Source organism: Penicillium crustosum (genome assembly GCF_028827405.1).
Source record: "Penicillium crustosum strain IBT 35664 chromosome Unknown utg000002l_segment0_segment0, whole genome shotgun sequence".
Taxonomy (NCBI): domain Eukaryota; kingdom Fungi; phylum Ascomycota; class Eurotiomycetes; order Eurotiales; family Aspergillaceae; genus Penicillium; species Penicillium crustosum.
The window spans coordinates 7,796,192-7,811,752 of NW_026623123.1; the positions used below are offsets into that span (position 1 = coordinate 7,796,192).

Consider the following 15,561-nt stretch of genomic DNA (forward strand, 5'->3'; position numbering starts at 1 on the left):
AAAAAAAAAAACAGACCGCGCCCTTAGCTCTGGTCTTGGCACTCTACAAACTGACCTACAAACTGACCTACAAACTGACCTACAAACTGATAATGTAACTATCAAAATATCAATGATCCTCAAGGTTCCTAATTACATCAATGTATATATTAAAATGGGTCTGAATGCTCTCTTTTGGAACAGGGTATAAAATGTCATGGCATCATTTGAAGGTCTTATGTACAGTCTATCTCTATGCCCGTATACTATGTCTAATGTGCTCTAGACATCTCCCCATTTTGTTCCAATGTAATATAACACAGGGTATAAAAAACAAGAAACATCAACTTAGAGAGCTCACACTGAAGCTTCCTTTTGATGTTTCGCTCGCAACCTTTTCTCCGTTTTCATGAACTCCCGGATACCAACAGGGACATTGGCAAACAGGTCATTATCTTCACTCGGTGGGGTCCAATTTGCTTCGCTGCCACCACCATCATCATCCATGCTTCCACTGGCTGCACGGACTTCCGCTCGAGGCGCCGAGCGCATGTCCTTCGTTCCCTTCTCAGGCCCACCTTTAGCTTTGGCCGTTGCGACTCGGGATGCCCAATCTTCCATCTCATCCCGGAAGTCATCCCAAACACAGTGTACACAGCCACTCATGCAGCAGTTGTCCGGTTCCTCGGGCTGTGGAGGAATGGGGACTCCGTTTATAGTTTTCCACGTTGACGCCGGAGGAGCTTCACCAGGATTATAGCGCGAGGATCGGCCTGGACCGGCGAGACGAGTGCCAAATACGATCGCCATCTTTTCTTGGGGCGATTGCGGTGTGACGGTAGATGCCGGCGTCGGTTTGGCCTCGGGCCGAGCGGGCGTCGGGCGCGATGTCGATGCACCACCACCGTATGGTGAGTTCGATTTCAATATCAATGAATAGTATCCCGACAGAGGGTGGGCCTGAGGAGTGCCCGCAATTTCCTCCAGGGAAGCAGGGGTATTATCGGCATCGGGTTGGTCGGATTGGCCATGTCCGTTCATGCGCCGGGGGGTCGGAACTAGCACATATTGTCGATATGAAGCATATAGAGGAAATGTTTTGCCAGGGAAAAAACGGAGTTGAGATACAGACCTCCGCAATGAGTGTCTTGTACCAGCTGAGAGACACTCCATGGTAGGGATTGGAAAAAGACTGGATGTTCGTGCATTAACGAGGGGAGATTAAGTCATAGTGCAAACACTGCAAACAGCACGATTGTTTATCTTCCCGAGGTCATCATCTGCGCGCCGGGCAAGACGAACACCCCACGCGAGAATGGATTCCCCAGCAAAAAAACGGAAAACAAGCGAGACCACAGGCATTTCTGTGGCGCCAAAGCCTCCTCAAAATGACACCCATCGGTCGAGACGGCCCTCCTTCCAGTCTCCAACAAAGGCCAGTCTTGCACGATCACACCCCGATCTATTAGAGCGCGCAATCAGCAGATCTCCTACCCGACGACCAGCAAGCAAAGACATCGCACAACAAGACCCTCGAAAATTTGGATTACGCGATCGCAAAGCGCTCCGACCCTCGCTCAATGCCTCCGCAAGTCCCCTCATTCGACCTCGAGGCTCTGAAGCACCTGAAAGTTCCCCCAACCGGCGCTCAAGTGGTGTTCAAGCGTTCTCGAAACCCCCGCGCAGGATTTCAAGAAGGATTCTCCCAGGAGATTTTGTGTTTGGGTCCCCAATGCCACGGCCAGAGAATCCCGAATCAAATACCCCCGAGCGTCAATTGGCATTGGAATTGGGCAGCGCCACAAAAGAAGCAGATATCGATATGGGTCCGGACTCTAGTCTCATGGATGAAGATATCCTCGAACCCGATCTTCCCCCACGCCAACACAATTAGGTCTGGAAAAGGCTCCGGATCGACCCAGAGGGCTGTTGAGTAGCAGTCCTAGTAGACGACAGGAGAAACGAGCAAAGCGACGAACTGCCAATGCATTGCATGAAAGCCCACTTAAGGCAGTAAACTTCCAATCGCCCCCACCGGAGGGTTTGGATACAGCTTCAGACCTAGGTGGAGTTTCCGCGGCTGTTCGCGAGAAACGCAATTCGCGCGAGAAGAGCGCTGCGGATTTGCGACGGCTGAGAAAGGAAGTTGAAGAACTGGAAGCATGGGCAAAGAAAATAGAGTCCGATCCCGACTTGAAAAGTGATACCAGAGGGCTCGACCAATTTCTGTGAGTTCCAGAAGTAACTTCGGCTTGAAAACTACTAATAGTCTCTAGGTCTTTGCTCACATCGGAAGAGGCAAATCTTACAAGTCTCCCAGTGCCCAAAACAGCTCCAAAATCAATATCATCCCTCCTCGCCACTTTACTCCCATTCTCCGCCAATATCCCTCGCCCAAAACGTGAATTATCACCGCTACCAACAAATCCATTTGCCCTACAAGAAGCCTCCCAATCACTGCCATACCTGACAGCCTTCGCACCCTTAACCCTCAAGACCCGCACAACTCGGTCGTTACGTAGGGGAGAGCTGTTAGAAACACACACATTGGCCTTTTCTCCCCCATCTCCATTCCCGGCCAGTCTATATAACGTGACTGTTGTCTACGAGACAAACCCGGAGACCCAGTCTTTGACTTCCGTGTCAGTGCCTACTGGCAGCGACAGCAAAAAAGAAAAGCCCCCGAAACTCTGCGCCGATGGATTGATACCCGTTTAGAGAACCCTCTCTTGAAACTCGACGTGGCAACTCTATGCTGGGGTATCAACCGGTACTGGGAATCTGCAATCACTCGTGCTCGTTTGTGGGCACACATTGACCACAAGTATGGCCCTCGGGCCTTGCAGAGCAGAAAGGATACTGCCCCGGAAAGCAAGAACGGTGTTATCTCACTATCTGAACTGCGACGATTGGTCCCGCATTTGGATCGGAGTGCCATGGTCATCACGCCAAAATCATCTGATTCCAGTCCCCGAGTACTCTTGTCTAATAATTTGGTGTTGGACGAGTGGACCGGAGAGCCTCAACTGCGGCCTGAGATTAGCGTGTCGATCCCTGGGGTAGATAAGAAAATCGACCAGGAGACGAAGAAGCTTTTCCATGCGTTGTTACGTGAGGATGGCGCTTTGGTTACGCGAGGTGTGGAGGGTGGTATTCATGTTGATGCGGTGGTAAGGGCGACTGAAGGTGCTCTTGGTGCTTTGTTCGGTGGTCTTTGAAATTTTGTTCTTCTAGTGTGATTGTCAGCGTTAGGCGTTGGGGATGGTTATTTAGCGTAGTTCTCTGAAGATACCCGAGCAGAGAGAGCTCAGACAGCAAGTTTTAATGTGTTCCTCTTTTAAGTGTGACTTGTGAAATAACAACTTTTCTGTCTTCATAAACGAACTAAAAGATAGATATGTAGTCACTGTCACTGTATTCCGGTATGATAATAGAGAAGATACATGCAGTTGCATGCTGTCGTTCCCATCTAGCTGGTCCTCGAGATAAATAAATCCAGCGAACCTACAACATATACAATGAAATGAACTACAACAAGCTTTCAATGTCGTCGTCGCTGGAAGTTCAGGATTCAAGGCCTGGACTCCCAGCCGGACAGCTACAAAAAGCATTGAGAAGTACAGGCATAAAGCCAAGATTGAGAAAATTGGGCGGTTTTGAATTTCAAGAGATCTTCCGAGTTCTTTCTTTTAGAGACAAAAAGGAGTAAAGTTGGGGAGGGAGAGAGGGAATCAAGGAAGAGGCGCAACGCCATGCCACAGTACACTAATCCCCGATTCGAAAACCGACCCGATCATCATCATCAGCACGAGAAGGGAATTAACACATTTATTTCTTGGCAGCGGCCTCGTCATCAGCCTTGGTCTTGGCACGCTTCTCGCGCATACCCTTGTAGCGGGCCTCAGCGCGGGCGTCACGGAGACGACGGTAAGCAGCCTCCTCGCCCTTGGGGAGCGAGTCGCGCTTGACCTCGGTAACGGCCTCAGCAGCGGTGGGGTTGGTGATGGGGAAGGTGGCCTCAACACGGGTGGCGATGCCGTCACGCTTGCCCTCAGCGACGGTGGCCTTGACGGCCTTGACTTCCTCAGCGGAGGAGTCGAGCTTCTTGAACTGACCGCTCTTGCGGGGGAAGAGGATCAGGCGAGCCTTGTAGTCCTGGAGACGGGCGACGTTGGCAACCAGAGACTCCTTGGAGTAGTTGGTGCGGCGGTGGTCAACGGAGATACCGACGGTAGGAGCAAGCTTCTTGGGGATACCAGCTTCCTATAAAGCGCGAAAAAAGATTCCGAGTCAGTAATTTGATTTCTCCATATTGCCTCCATTTTCGATGCGGCTCAATTTACCTTCAACTCAGCGATGGTGAAACCACGACCGGCACGAACGCGGCGGTTGTACTTGATGGTGGGGCATCGGACAACGGGACGCAGCTTGTCGACCGGACGGGGAGCAACGGCAGCCGCCTTAGCGATGCGGGCCTCACGACGACGGTGCTTCCGGCCGGGCTGTGCGATTCATGTTAGTCGGCCAAATTCATATCCTGCAAAGAAAATTTTTCCTCGATTCCAAGTCGCTTGCGATATCGTTCGGAATAAAAAAAATTCTCTGGTCGGGGGAATGTTGGATAGTCGTACCTGGTCGAAGTGCACACGGACACGACGCTGCCAGTCCTTGTGGAAGTCTGTTCAAGAATTCGTTAATCACTGTTCCTGCGAGTCCGATCTCCCCATGTCTTCTGTCGGTTTGAAGCGATCACATAGAGGTGCAAAGCGCCGGGTCACTCACGGTTCTTCTGAATCTGGTTGTTGTGCTTGATCGCCTATATATCCCACACACAATCGGTTAGTCAACCATTTCGTTCTTTTCGAGGCGTATTTCGAGGTGTCGATTTCTCTCAATCGCACAAGTCGAATCCTTCATTGTATCTTCCAAGCAGGGATAGGTAACGCACCATGGTGACGGATGGGGATCGAGCCGGGTGGTGGTCGTCGAGGGTTGCTGGTCAAATCCTCCTTCACGGCAGAAAATGAAGTTCCCATTTTTCGTGTGGCCGCCCGCTGACTGACACACCGCCTCGCTTAGCGAGCCCTAACCAAACCGGATTCGGTAATCTGCCAGAGTTATTTTATTATTTTATTATTCTTTGGATTTTATGCTTTGGCTATGCTTTTGCTATGATATCAACCTTGGAATCATACAATTGTTCAATGTTCAATGCGAGCGTGCTTGAAATTTTTTTTCATTTTTTTTTTGGATGGATTCCATTGGTCCTATAGATTTCATATATTGCTTTCAATGTTGCAATTCGTTATTGGTCTTTGATCGACTCTATACCTATTGTACATGTTTGTACCATTCCAAATTCATATCCCAAATTCCCATCGAGAAGCCAATTTAATAACGCCACATGTGAAGGGCCATGGATCACTGTCGCATGGCCTCTTGATACCAAAAAAAAAAAACCTTTAAAAAAAATTCAAAAAAACAGTCGCTAGTTTGAAAACACCACATTTGGCATGTCTTCATCATTCGTGAGGGTCCCATAATCGTAACAAGCAAAGCAGCGCTAGGTCATGAATCGTATCAAAGTTGGTGGAACGAGCTTTTCGGTTAACCGGCATATGCACTCAGGCATTGATGCCCAGGCCAATACCATTCGTAGCCCTGGACTTCTTCGCGGGGGCAACGTTTGCGTCAGTGCCTGCCTTGCGCTTGCCAGGGTGAGATCGCTCCACGCCGGGTTTCTGTACGTGGCCGAACAACTTTGTCTGAAGTAGTGTGCTGCTCTTGGGGACAGTGGAGCGCATGTGCTGCGGGGAACCCATAGCCTCTTCCGCGGCCTCGGAGGCAGAGAGGGATACGGTGCTATCACTATCATAGTGATCATCTCTTGGGTGCCCAATTGGGGTGAGGTACTGGCTCTTCGAGTGGTTGGGGGTGACGGGGACGGAGGTTGCAGAGTGAGTACCATAAGCGTGCGTCTGGTTGGTGAGCTTATCGGCGTAGAGAAGAGCGGCGAGACCATCTGCATGTTCGCCGTGGCAGAGATTGTGTATCTCATTCTGGGTACCCGGCGACATGCTGCCGTAGTTGAAAATCTGGGAGAAGTGTTTGCGGTTGTCGCCAATGCGGCGCTTCAGCATGAGGTTCTGCTCCTCAAGGTCCATAGACCGACTGGTAGCTTCGTCGATGGCACGCTTTGCCTTTCGGAGCCTTCGGTCTAGAACGGTATTGAGTTCTTCTAATTCTTGCGAGCGCTGAACAGCCGAGAGATAATCGGAATTCAAGGCAGACTGGGATTGCTTGGGCGTGACGGGATCCACAGGGTGCGAACGACTGCGGTACTCGGCGCTCTGAAGAATCTCAACTTCGCGCTTAGCAAGCTGGTGCTCCACCTCGGCGCGCTTCACGGCTTCATTGCTTGCGAAAGACACCAAGCTGTTCTGTAGTTTGAAGTGCAGGGCAGACATGCGCGAGTCTCGGGCTACAGCTAAAAGTTCCTTGGCAATGGTGCGCAGTTGGGTTTCACTGGCGTTGTCGATTTCTTCCACGGTGGGCAGGTTCTCAGAGACGCCGTAAGCATCGCACAACGACTTGTCCAGGTCGGTGGGCTTCACCAATGAAGGGCTCAAGGAGCGCGAGTGTGAGCGAGAACGAAGTGGGGCTCCTGGGATCTGAGATGAGGGTGGAGGGGTCATATCTGATGATGACAAGGGCGGAGGTGAGAGGAACTTCTTATCCGACTCGGACGATGGGCGCTTAGCCATAGCGCTGAGCTCTGGCGATGGGGACAAAGTGGCCCGACGGACTGGAGTCGAGGGCACAATCTCTGCGGGTGCTCCCAGGGAGCTTTGTGAGTTGGTGTTTTGAGACATGATAGTGATGTTGATATAATAATATATCACTATGATAAGATCACGGGGATTTTAGCCGTGGGGAAACGGGTCCTCACACTAGTTTCTTATCAGCACCTTTATCGTAGAACAGATGATTGAAGAACAAAGGAATTATGTACATACCGGAGACTGAGATCAGTCAGGCTTTGGGCTTGGTCGATCGCACAGATGCTCAGACCAGGTATGTTGCCTCAGGAACCAAAAAGAGAGAAGATGGAAGGACTAGGGGCGGAGTAAGGGGGTAGGAATTTCAATTTCGAGCTAAGAAGACAATGACTTGGAGAAGTTGGAGAAGGATGAAAGAAGGGAGAATAATGGAGTTGAGCGAGACCTTAAGAGGAAGAGGTTACTCCAGCTTGCGTTATTGGGAGGGGCTGGGAGGCTGGGAACGGGAGAGTCTCAAGGTACCCGTTTTGGGTTAGTCCATGTCCCAGCCCCGGTCAATTATCTAAGAATATAAACCAATCAGAGGCCAGAACAAGGTCCCATTAAACCTATCTAGGTTAGTCTGGCGATCACGGGACGCTCAGGGCAAGTAAACACCCGGGACCGGGCAAGCGCTGGGGGTTGGGCAGGCAACCGATAAGCATCAAGATCTGTATGTTGTATACATCTATGTACGATGTATGATATCATGGAGGTGTTTTGATCTTGATGTTTTGATCTTGGTACGTTATCTATTTAAATCTATAAAATCCTCTGCGATCTAGAAATAAAGAAAATTATGCTTTAAACCTATGGGATTTGACTGGAACTGCCCCCTTGTAGTACAGAACAATTGAATTACCTACATTATGTAGAAGCAAACACTATATATCCATGTAGCATTTCAAAGCAATTAGGCTGGGCTTCTAGGAAGCTAATGCGCAAGGGCACTGTTTACCACCTGAACCAGCTGGTACCAGCCCTCTTCAGCGGCGAAAGCAAGGATCAGACAAGTCTTTGGCTGTTTCTACTAATATGTTTCTGTTTAAATATAACAGATTTCTTCAAAATGCCTTTTACCAACTAGACACTGAGTATCAGAAGAATGTTAGGCCCAAGATGAAACTGTTGACTCCTAGTACTATTTTCTGTAGACTCCCGTCTTAGTATACCGGCACATGCTCGTAGCCTATATGCTAAATAGGGGATGTGATGAAACACGTCTTTTTTTTTAACTCATGGCAATTAATTGGCTTAAGCACTATCCGAAAGAGAGCTTTGAGGTCGCTGTTATTTAGTTGCGCTGGATATCTGCCTGCAATGTGTCATTGCTCTTTTGATGTATATATCCGACGGAATAGGCCAACTATGGGTCAAACAAATCATTGAATTGCAACGGATCAATGGGCTATCATATCCAAGGAATATTCTAAGACGGACATACATGATATTTATAGCAATATATAACATAGGATAATAGAATATTTGTTTTATATCTGCTCTTTACACAATATTTTATAGATTGGGACTAAATTAGTTGATGCCTCAGGCGGCGATCGCGGGATTGTGAGACCTTAGAAATGTAAACAATCCGCTTCGTCCGAAACATTTCTAGACCTCTAGCTCTTCATTCTTTTGCGCCAAAGACCACGATTTTGACAGGGCTAAAGCTGCCACTGCGAATTTTCCCCGCCCTCCACATTCTTTGTCCCGCTCCTTATCATCGGATATGAGCATCCGAATTTCTTGACGTGCGACTTCCTCCTTGACCGAAGACCAACATCAATAACTGGAACACCAATATGGAAGGACAGCCTAAAACATCGACACGCCCTGCAAGTGGTATACCACGTCCTGCAAGCGGCATTCCACGACTTACTTCAAGATTGCCTTTACCCACGACCACCGCATCAAAATCGATCAAACCCTCACCTTCCCGAGACAGACTACGAGCCGATCCTGGTTTGGACGAAAAGAGATTGCGAAGACCATCTTACAATACGCTCGTGAAAAAGCCATCTGCGCACCATTTGTCACCACCTAAGCCGCAGGATGATCCTACTCCGGCCCGCAAGCAAGACGATGCCCAAGGCGGGGAAGATGACACACATGTTCCAGAGGAGGCGGGCTCGATTGCTGGGGATGATGACACTGCATCAATTACATCGGCCCAGGAAGCACGCGGTCGCCGTGGAATACGCCCATCTTTGTCCGAACGTACACTTGAGACGCTAGCGCAAATTCCACCATCGCCGGCTTCGGTGAGAAGGCAGTCCAGCTTTTTCAATGGCGGCAGCCCGGTACGGTCGCCATCTCGCGCTCCGTCCAATGTCTCCAGCGTTTCCAGACCACCATCGAGGGGATCATCTTGCGCACCGCCTAGCAACGAGCTACATACACAGCCTGTTTCGAAGCTGCGTCTTCCCTCGAAGGGTCGTATATCGACTGCGGAATCTCTTTCTCCAGTCCGCGTCTCGGAGGAGAGCGTGAGCCCATCAAGATTGAAGCGGCCGTCACTTAGACAAAGTAATGCACCAGGAGATGGTGCCCCTACGGACATCAGCTCGCCGCTCAAGAAAATTATACCCGAAAGATCAATTGGCAACAAGGATACACAAAAAGCCGCCCTTATCCGCCCATCACCCGGAAAGGTCTCCACAAAGCCTGACAAGTCAAACATGGGTCCCCCAGAAAGACCCCTTCAAGTTAAGAAAACAAGAAAAGCCCAAGCAGGGCAGCCGTCGACCCTACGCTCTCCCTCGACAGGTTCAAGATATGTATCTGCTTCTTCCAACATGCCAGATGACCTGTCTCCGGAGCAGCAGGCAGAACTTGAAGCTAGAAAAGTCTCCAAGTCGTCCAGTACGCTACGTGAAACTATAGCAAAGGCAAAGGCTGCGCGCAAGGCGATAGCGGCTGAAGATAAAAAGGAGGGCCCCCAAAAGCAGGTTTACCAGGCTCCGCCCATTGATGCGCCTCTCGATTCGTGGGCAGGAGGTGATGACGATGATCCCTTCGGCCAAATGCCCGTGGGATCCAACTCTTTGGTGATGCGGAAGCGTGTACAGACAGCACGCGCGACCGGCCAATTGAATATCGCGGCGTTTTCTTTAAAGGAAATTCCAAAAGAAGTGCTGGCGATGTACGACTATGACCCAGAAAACTCCGCTAACTGGTTCGAAAATGTTGATCTTGTCAAATTTAATGCCGCGGACAATGAGCTGGAACAGATCTCAGATGCCACCTTCCCCGATATCAACCCCGAGGAATTCGACCCTGATAGTGACGACCGAGGACTTCAATTCGGTGGCCTTGAAACCTTGGATCTCCACGGGAATATACTTAAGTCACTCCCAATGGGTCTTCGACGTCTGGAAAATTTACGCACGCTCAATCTGTCAAATAATTCTTTGGAGATGGCCAATATCGAGATAATCGCAGAGATAAAGTCTCTGACCGATCTGAAACTTGCGAACAATCAACTGCAAGGGGAACTAACTGCCGTCATTGGTCGTCTTCCTAACTTGGAGTTTTTGGATCTGCGTGGTAATGCTCTCACCAAGCTTCCAGATGAGCTCGTTGGATTGAGTTCTCTGAGAACATTAGATGTTAGTGAGAACAAGTTCACTTCTTTGCCGTTCGAGATCCTTTGCAAACTTCCCCTGAAAACGATCAATGCGCAGAAGAACAGGCTGGAAGGCACTTTGATACCGGAATCAGTGCTCAAGCTGGAGACATTGCAGTCCCTGAACATTGCCAACAATGCTGTGGTGGTCTTCTCCGCAAATGACGCGCTTGAACTTCCTGATTTACATACTCTCCTGATCGGTGTCAATCGCATCACGCATCTCCCGTGCGTGACCTCTTGGCAGTCATTATTAACGCTGTCTGCCGAGGAAAACAAAATTGCAGAGCTTCCACAAGGGTTTGTGGATCTCAAGAGCTTAAAGAAGGCCGATTTTACAGGAAATTCTCTCACGGTCTTGGATGAGAAGATTGGTTTAATGGAAAATCTTGCGTCTTTGCGGGTTTCCAATAATCCGCTTCGTGAGCGCAAATTGCTGAGAATGGACACCGACGATATCAAACAAGACTTGCGGAGCCGCTGTGAGCCTGATCCTCAGGACACAGATGACGAGGGCTCAGTGGCCACCCAATTCACTCTAGCGCCCGAGAGTCCCACACTCGATGGCAGCTGGCAGATTAAATCCGGTGGGATTCTTGATAAGTCTTATGCCGAAATGACCGACCTTAAGGTGGAACAGCTGGAGATGGTTCCATCGTTAGATATTCGATGTCTTTATTTGCAGCACAATGAGTTGAGCTGTTTCCCGGCCCCCGCCATTGGATTGCTCGCGCAGTGTCTGGTTGAGCTTGATCTTTCACACAACCCCTTGAATGGCGCTGACTACTTATCTTCCCCGCTTGAGTTACCAAAGCTTCAGTCGCTGACTTTGAATGCGGGCGGCTTGACGTCCTGGGAGCCTCTCTTGTCCAACCTGATAGCCCCATCTTTGACCTTCTTGGATGTATCGCACAATCGTTTGAAGGGACCACTTCCCCATCTGAGACAGACTTACCCAGAGCTCAAGACCCTTGTGGCCTCTGACAACCAGATCGCTAGTTTGGACTTCGAAGCCGTACAAGGGTTGCAGGTCTTGGAGCTAAGCAATAATGACATTGATTCGCTTCCCCCGAAGATTGGACTGTTAGCCGCAGGACGCTCTTCTCAGAATTGGGGCAATGGGTCCGCCTTGAGACGGTTTGAGGTGGCCGGCAATCGATTCCGAGTACCTCGCTGGCAAGTAGTTGCCAAAGGGACTGATGCCATCTTGGAATTCTTGCGAGAGCGTATTCCCATTGGTGACCTGCCGGACTGGGAGCGGGAATACGAAGCTCCCGAAGAAGAGTTCTAAGACATGAGATCTGGTTGGAGATCATGATTTAAAAAGGCTTGTATAATATCACCATGTTTGTTCTATGTACATATACATAATATCGCTGTCTATGCTTTTCCCGGGCTTTTGTCATCTTATCGTCAGCTTCTTTGCAGCTTCGTGACAGATAATTACATTCAGTTTTTTTCAATTGACTTGCTGACCTCGTCAACCACCTTGAGCCACGTCTTCGACCATATAGCGAACTTGTCTGCCGGTGCATCTTCCTTAACATCCGCAGCACCCCAAGGTGATGCGACCAACTCCACCGCTTGTGTGGCACATTTCCTCGTCTTCCGCAGATACTCAGCAGAGGTTTCAAAATTGGCCTCGTACAACGCGCCAGCTGCCTCATCGAGATCATCCGGGATAGCTTGCAGATTCAGCATCAAGGACTCCAGCTTTTTGACACCAGATGGGGAAGCCAACGGCGCATTTCCGGCATTCTTCAGCCGGTTGTTGATGATAGCTGGGTAGGCCTGAGCAATAGGCTTGAGGAAACGAAGGGTAGATTTCTTGTGTTCCTCGAGAGCAGCCGTCTCCTCTTCATCATTCTCGTCATCATCCTCGTCCCCATCATCTCCACCCTTCCCCTCATCACCGAGAATATCATCAAAGAAACCATCGTCCCCTTCTTCCGGATCCCAATCCTCGATTTCCTCAACCGCATCGCGAACCAGATCCCTCCACTGTTCAACGCGGCGCATGACAAACCCGACAACACCCTTATTCGCAACGTCGGTCGTAGCATCACACGCATCCCAGACACGGCCCGTAGCGAGCATCACAGAATCCTTTTCGGATTTCGTCACGCCGCTCTCCTTCCCTGTATCCTTCTTCTCCTGATCTTTCTTTTCTCCAACAACCTTGACCTCCTGAACCAGCGCCGAAAGCTCCGTCAAAGCCGTCTTAACCAGAATCAAAACTTCGGAATGAAACGCTTTGGTGTATTGCGCTGGTGTAACGAGAAGGGAAGCGGTCACGAGCGACGGCAGTATGGATTCATTGAGCTCGCGCAGCACGGTGCCGACGGCGGAGTGCGTAAAGGGCGAGGTAATGGCCAGCAGGGATAGTTTCGTGACATGTCCTTTGAGCGCGCTCGCGGAGGCCGTTAGGAGGGGTAGAGCTTCGGCATCTTTTGCGGCATCGGTTGCGGCTGTTGGGGGAGTGGTGAGGGCTATTTGGAATTGGCCGATCAAGGTTAGGGTTGAGTTGATGACGGGAGATAGTTGTTTGGACATTGTGAGAGTCGTGGGCTGGCCGGGGTTGGGTTGGAGGGGAGTGTAGTAGAGGAAAAATTTGGGCGGTTGGGTCTGATAATTATCGCGGGGCTGATTAGGGCTCTGCGGGGTCACCTGGAATTCCTATGTTAAAGCTGTAAGCTTGAGGATGTTTAATTGGTCTGCTTTTGCAGATGATCATATTGATTTTGGTTCTCTAATTTTAATTCTCCTCTCAGTTTAAAGATGATAATTGTTTATTACTAGCAGATACCAATGCCCTTATAGCAGATCCCTCGTTTACCTTTAATACGTCGCGAAGAGCTCTCAACATGCCAAACTCTATCTAATATGTAGCCATGCATGGCTTATTATTTGATCAAATACCTAGATACGCCAACGTAGTAAAGCTGCTCTGTTCATTCATGTCCAGTAAAACCAAGGGGGTTCCTGGGCGACCTAAGTAAGCGACCTCGATAGTCAGTGACCATCGTGCCTCCTATTTTATATACCATTGCGGTGTTGATCTAATCGTAATCCTTTGACAATGTAGATAGCGTTCCTCTTATTTAGTTAATAAGATGTACCTACCCACATTTAGGGGCCTTGTTTCCGATCTGGGCTATAAAGGCCCACTGTACCCTTTGCCCTACAATATACATCGAAGTATATACTAAGACTCGCTAGTAGACAAGTAAAGAATGACACCCCGTGACATTAACCGAAATTTTAATTTATGTATAGTACAAAGGATAATTCCCCTCAGTGCGTAGTCTGCGTAAACTCTTTGTCGACTCTAATCTTAGTTAGGGGAATCTCATCCCCATCAGAATGATCACCAACCCTCGAACCCAACACATTGGTGTACGTCTGCGCATTATCATAATCCGGCCTGAACGAGGTATCCCTTTGTGCCTGTTCTCCTACTGTGTTAGGATCATCTGGTAGGTGATAGAAAGAATGTCGTTTCGAATGCTTGTTGTGCTGAACGATGGCGGAAGTGGACTCCCCTGCTCCTGAAGGCTGAGTGACAGCATCCGAGTTTTTGGTAGTTGTTCCGTTTGTACTTCTGAAGAGAGCCATAACTCTACCATGGATACCCAGCATGCGCGCTATGAAACGAAGAGCAGGGCGGATAGTGGGAAGATTGGCCGAAACGATGCCGGCGGACATTTCGATCGCGGTCCAGCCAACCGTTGGGGCGAGAGTGTAAGAGGAATCAAGTGCAGTGTAGCTGAAGAGGACCGAGAAACGGTAGGCGGAGGCGAAGACAACGCTGTTCAAGTTAGATTGACCGGGGTCTTTTTTGGTTTTTTTTTTTTTTTTTGGAAATGTTAGCGGCTTACAAGAATCCCAAGCTGAAGGCAATTAAAACGGCTATCTTTTCTGAAGTTCGAAGTTGGAGCTTCCATATTTGTGGGATCGGAAGGAGGAGAATAGCAACATCGGTTGCGATCGTCGAGACGGCGTTGGCGACCCATGTGGCAACCTGGTCGATGCATCGTCCTGGGATTTGGGGATACCATAGTTTTTGGACGGGGACGCAAATGAAGATGAAGAGAAAGGTTATACAGATAACCCAAAGGATAATAAAGATTCCAATGATGTACGCCCATGTCTTGAAGAAAGGAAAGCGGAAGATCCGGTAGTACATGAGCAGAATGCTCAGTTTGGTCCATACCAGGTTGAAGACGTAGAGAACTTCGGCCGCGACAAGATACTTTGCGATCATGATCACATTTTCTGTCGGAATAGTGCTTGCATGGAGTCCCATTCCCTTATGAATCATGGCGAAGATGAATCCGACAACGATGAAGTTCCATAACTTATGTTTGATTAGAAACCATGCGATTGGGATTCAATGGAGGGAACGAATCGAACTAACCATAGAAAAGATAACCATATAATCATCCCACCACAGCTTTTGCATCCGCTCATAACGGGCGAGTAGTCGAAGACAAACCGACACGAAGGCCAGCACTGTGACTGAGGCCGTGGTAGCTATAGACCATTGCTGCAGACTGTCCTGATTGCTCTCCATGAAGTTTGGCTTAGGGAGGTAAACACAAAACTCGGCAAATGCTGGGGAATAAAATCTTATGTATGGAGTACGGAATACACGGCTGAGTTTCTGCACGGAAAGGTCCCATTGTGTGTCGAATGCTCCATACTCCGTACTCCGTACACGACTCGTACAATTCTAAGAATCCCACTATTGGGCATCTGATTGAAAATGACAAGCTTGGCGTTTGGGGTCTGAACTTAGTTTGGTAGTTAGCCAATGCCGGGTTAAGCATTTGCTCTCTACACTGAAATCACTAATGCATATTATGTATCACTAATATGTATCATTTAGTTTGGACCAAATACTATGTATCATTAATATCCATAATATCCATGTCTAGGTGGATGTATCATTATGCACGGAGTAAGGTAAACTTTTAAGGAACCGTTGAGTACCGAACAAATGGCCTGCAGATCCGTATAACATAAAGTAATCCACGTGGATACAGGGGTTGGGAATATTCGTTTTAGGAAGGTTCTCGAGAAAAAAAAACCAACGGCCCACTTTATACTAGTGGTGCACTAGTAAACGAGGGAAAAGCA

At 49.0% G+C, this 15,561-nt stretch overlaps 7 protein-coding genes across 7 annotated transcripts; 2 read left to right on the forward strand and 5 right to left on the reverse strand.

Annotated features, from left to right (window-relative positions):
* Positions 1 to 336: 336 nt before the first annotated feature.
* On the reverse strand, positions 337 to 1,020 carry N7487_006446 (oxidoreductase-like domain-containing protein; the record flags this gene model as incomplete). Its single annotated transcript, XM_056874193.1, has 1 exon — positions 337 to 1,020. The coding sequence occupies one exon, from the start codon at positions 1,018 to 1,020 to the stop codon at positions 337 to 339; it is 684 nt and encodes a 227-aa protein (XP_056731913.1).
* Positions 1,021 to 1,294: 274 nt separating this feature from the next.
* Positions 1,295 to 3,197, forward strand: N7487_006447 (uncharacterized protein; the record flags this gene model as incomplete). Its single annotated transcript, XM_056874194.1, has 4 exons — positions 1,295 to 1,805; positions 1,874 to 2,207; positions 2,256 to 2,492; positions 2,627 to 3,197. The coding sequence occupies 4 exons, from the start codon at positions 1,295 to 1,297 to the stop codon at positions 3,195 to 3,197; spliced, it is 1,653 nt and encodes a 550-aa protein (XP_056731914.1).
* Positions 3,198 to 3,807: 610 nt separating this feature from the next.
* Positions 3,808 to 4,930, reverse strand: N7487_006448 (60S ribosomal protein eL13; the record flags this gene model as incomplete). The annotated part of the gene is made up of 5 exons (XM_056874195.1): positions 3,808 to 4,242; positions 4,323 to 4,481; positions 4,611 to 4,657; positions 4,762 to 4,795; positions 4,928 to 4,930. 5 exons carry the CDS (start codon positions 4,928 to 4,930, stop codon positions 3,808 to 3,810), a joined length of 678 nt encoding a protein of 225 aa, XP_056731915.1.
* A 673-nt stretch (positions 4,931 to 5,603) lies between these two features.
* Positions 5,604 to 6,851, reverse strand: N7487_006449 (uncharacterized protein; the record flags this gene model as incomplete). Its single annotated transcript, XM_056874196.1, has 1 exon — positions 5,604 to 6,851. One exon carries the CDS (start codon positions 6,849 to 6,851, stop codon positions 5,604 to 5,606), a length of 1,248 nt encoding a protein of 415 aa, XP_056731916.1.
* A 1,748-nt stretch (positions 6,852 to 8,599) lies between these two features.
* N7487_006450 (uncharacterized protein) lies at positions 8,600 to 11,713 on the forward strand (the record flags this gene model as incomplete). Its single annotated transcript, XM_056874197.1, has 1 exon — positions 8,600 to 11,713. One exon carries the CDS (start codon positions 8,600 to 8,602, stop codon positions 11,711 to 11,713), a length of 3,114 nt encoding a protein of 1,037 aa, XP_056731917.1.
* Positions 11,714 to 11,871: 158 nt separating this feature from the next.
* Positions 11,872 to 12,975, reverse strand: N7487_006451 (uncharacterized protein; the record flags this gene model as incomplete). The annotated part of the gene is made up of 1 exon (XM_056874198.1): positions 11,872 to 12,975. One exon carries the CDS (start codon positions 12,973 to 12,975, stop codon positions 11,872 to 11,874), a length of 1,104 nt encoding a protein of 367 aa, XP_056731918.1.
* A 741-nt stretch (positions 12,976 to 13,716) lies between these two features.
* N7487_006452 (uncharacterized protein) lies at positions 13,717 to 14,995 on the reverse strand (the record flags this gene model as incomplete). Its single annotated transcript, XM_056874199.1, has 3 exons — positions 13,717 to 14,230; positions 14,301 to 14,779; positions 14,840 to 14,995. 3 exons carry the CDS (start codon positions 14,993 to 14,995, stop codon positions 13,717 to 13,719), a joined length of 1,149 nt encoding a protein of 382 aa, XP_056731919.1.
* Between the last annotated feature and the right edge of the window lie 566 nt (positions 14,996 to 15,561).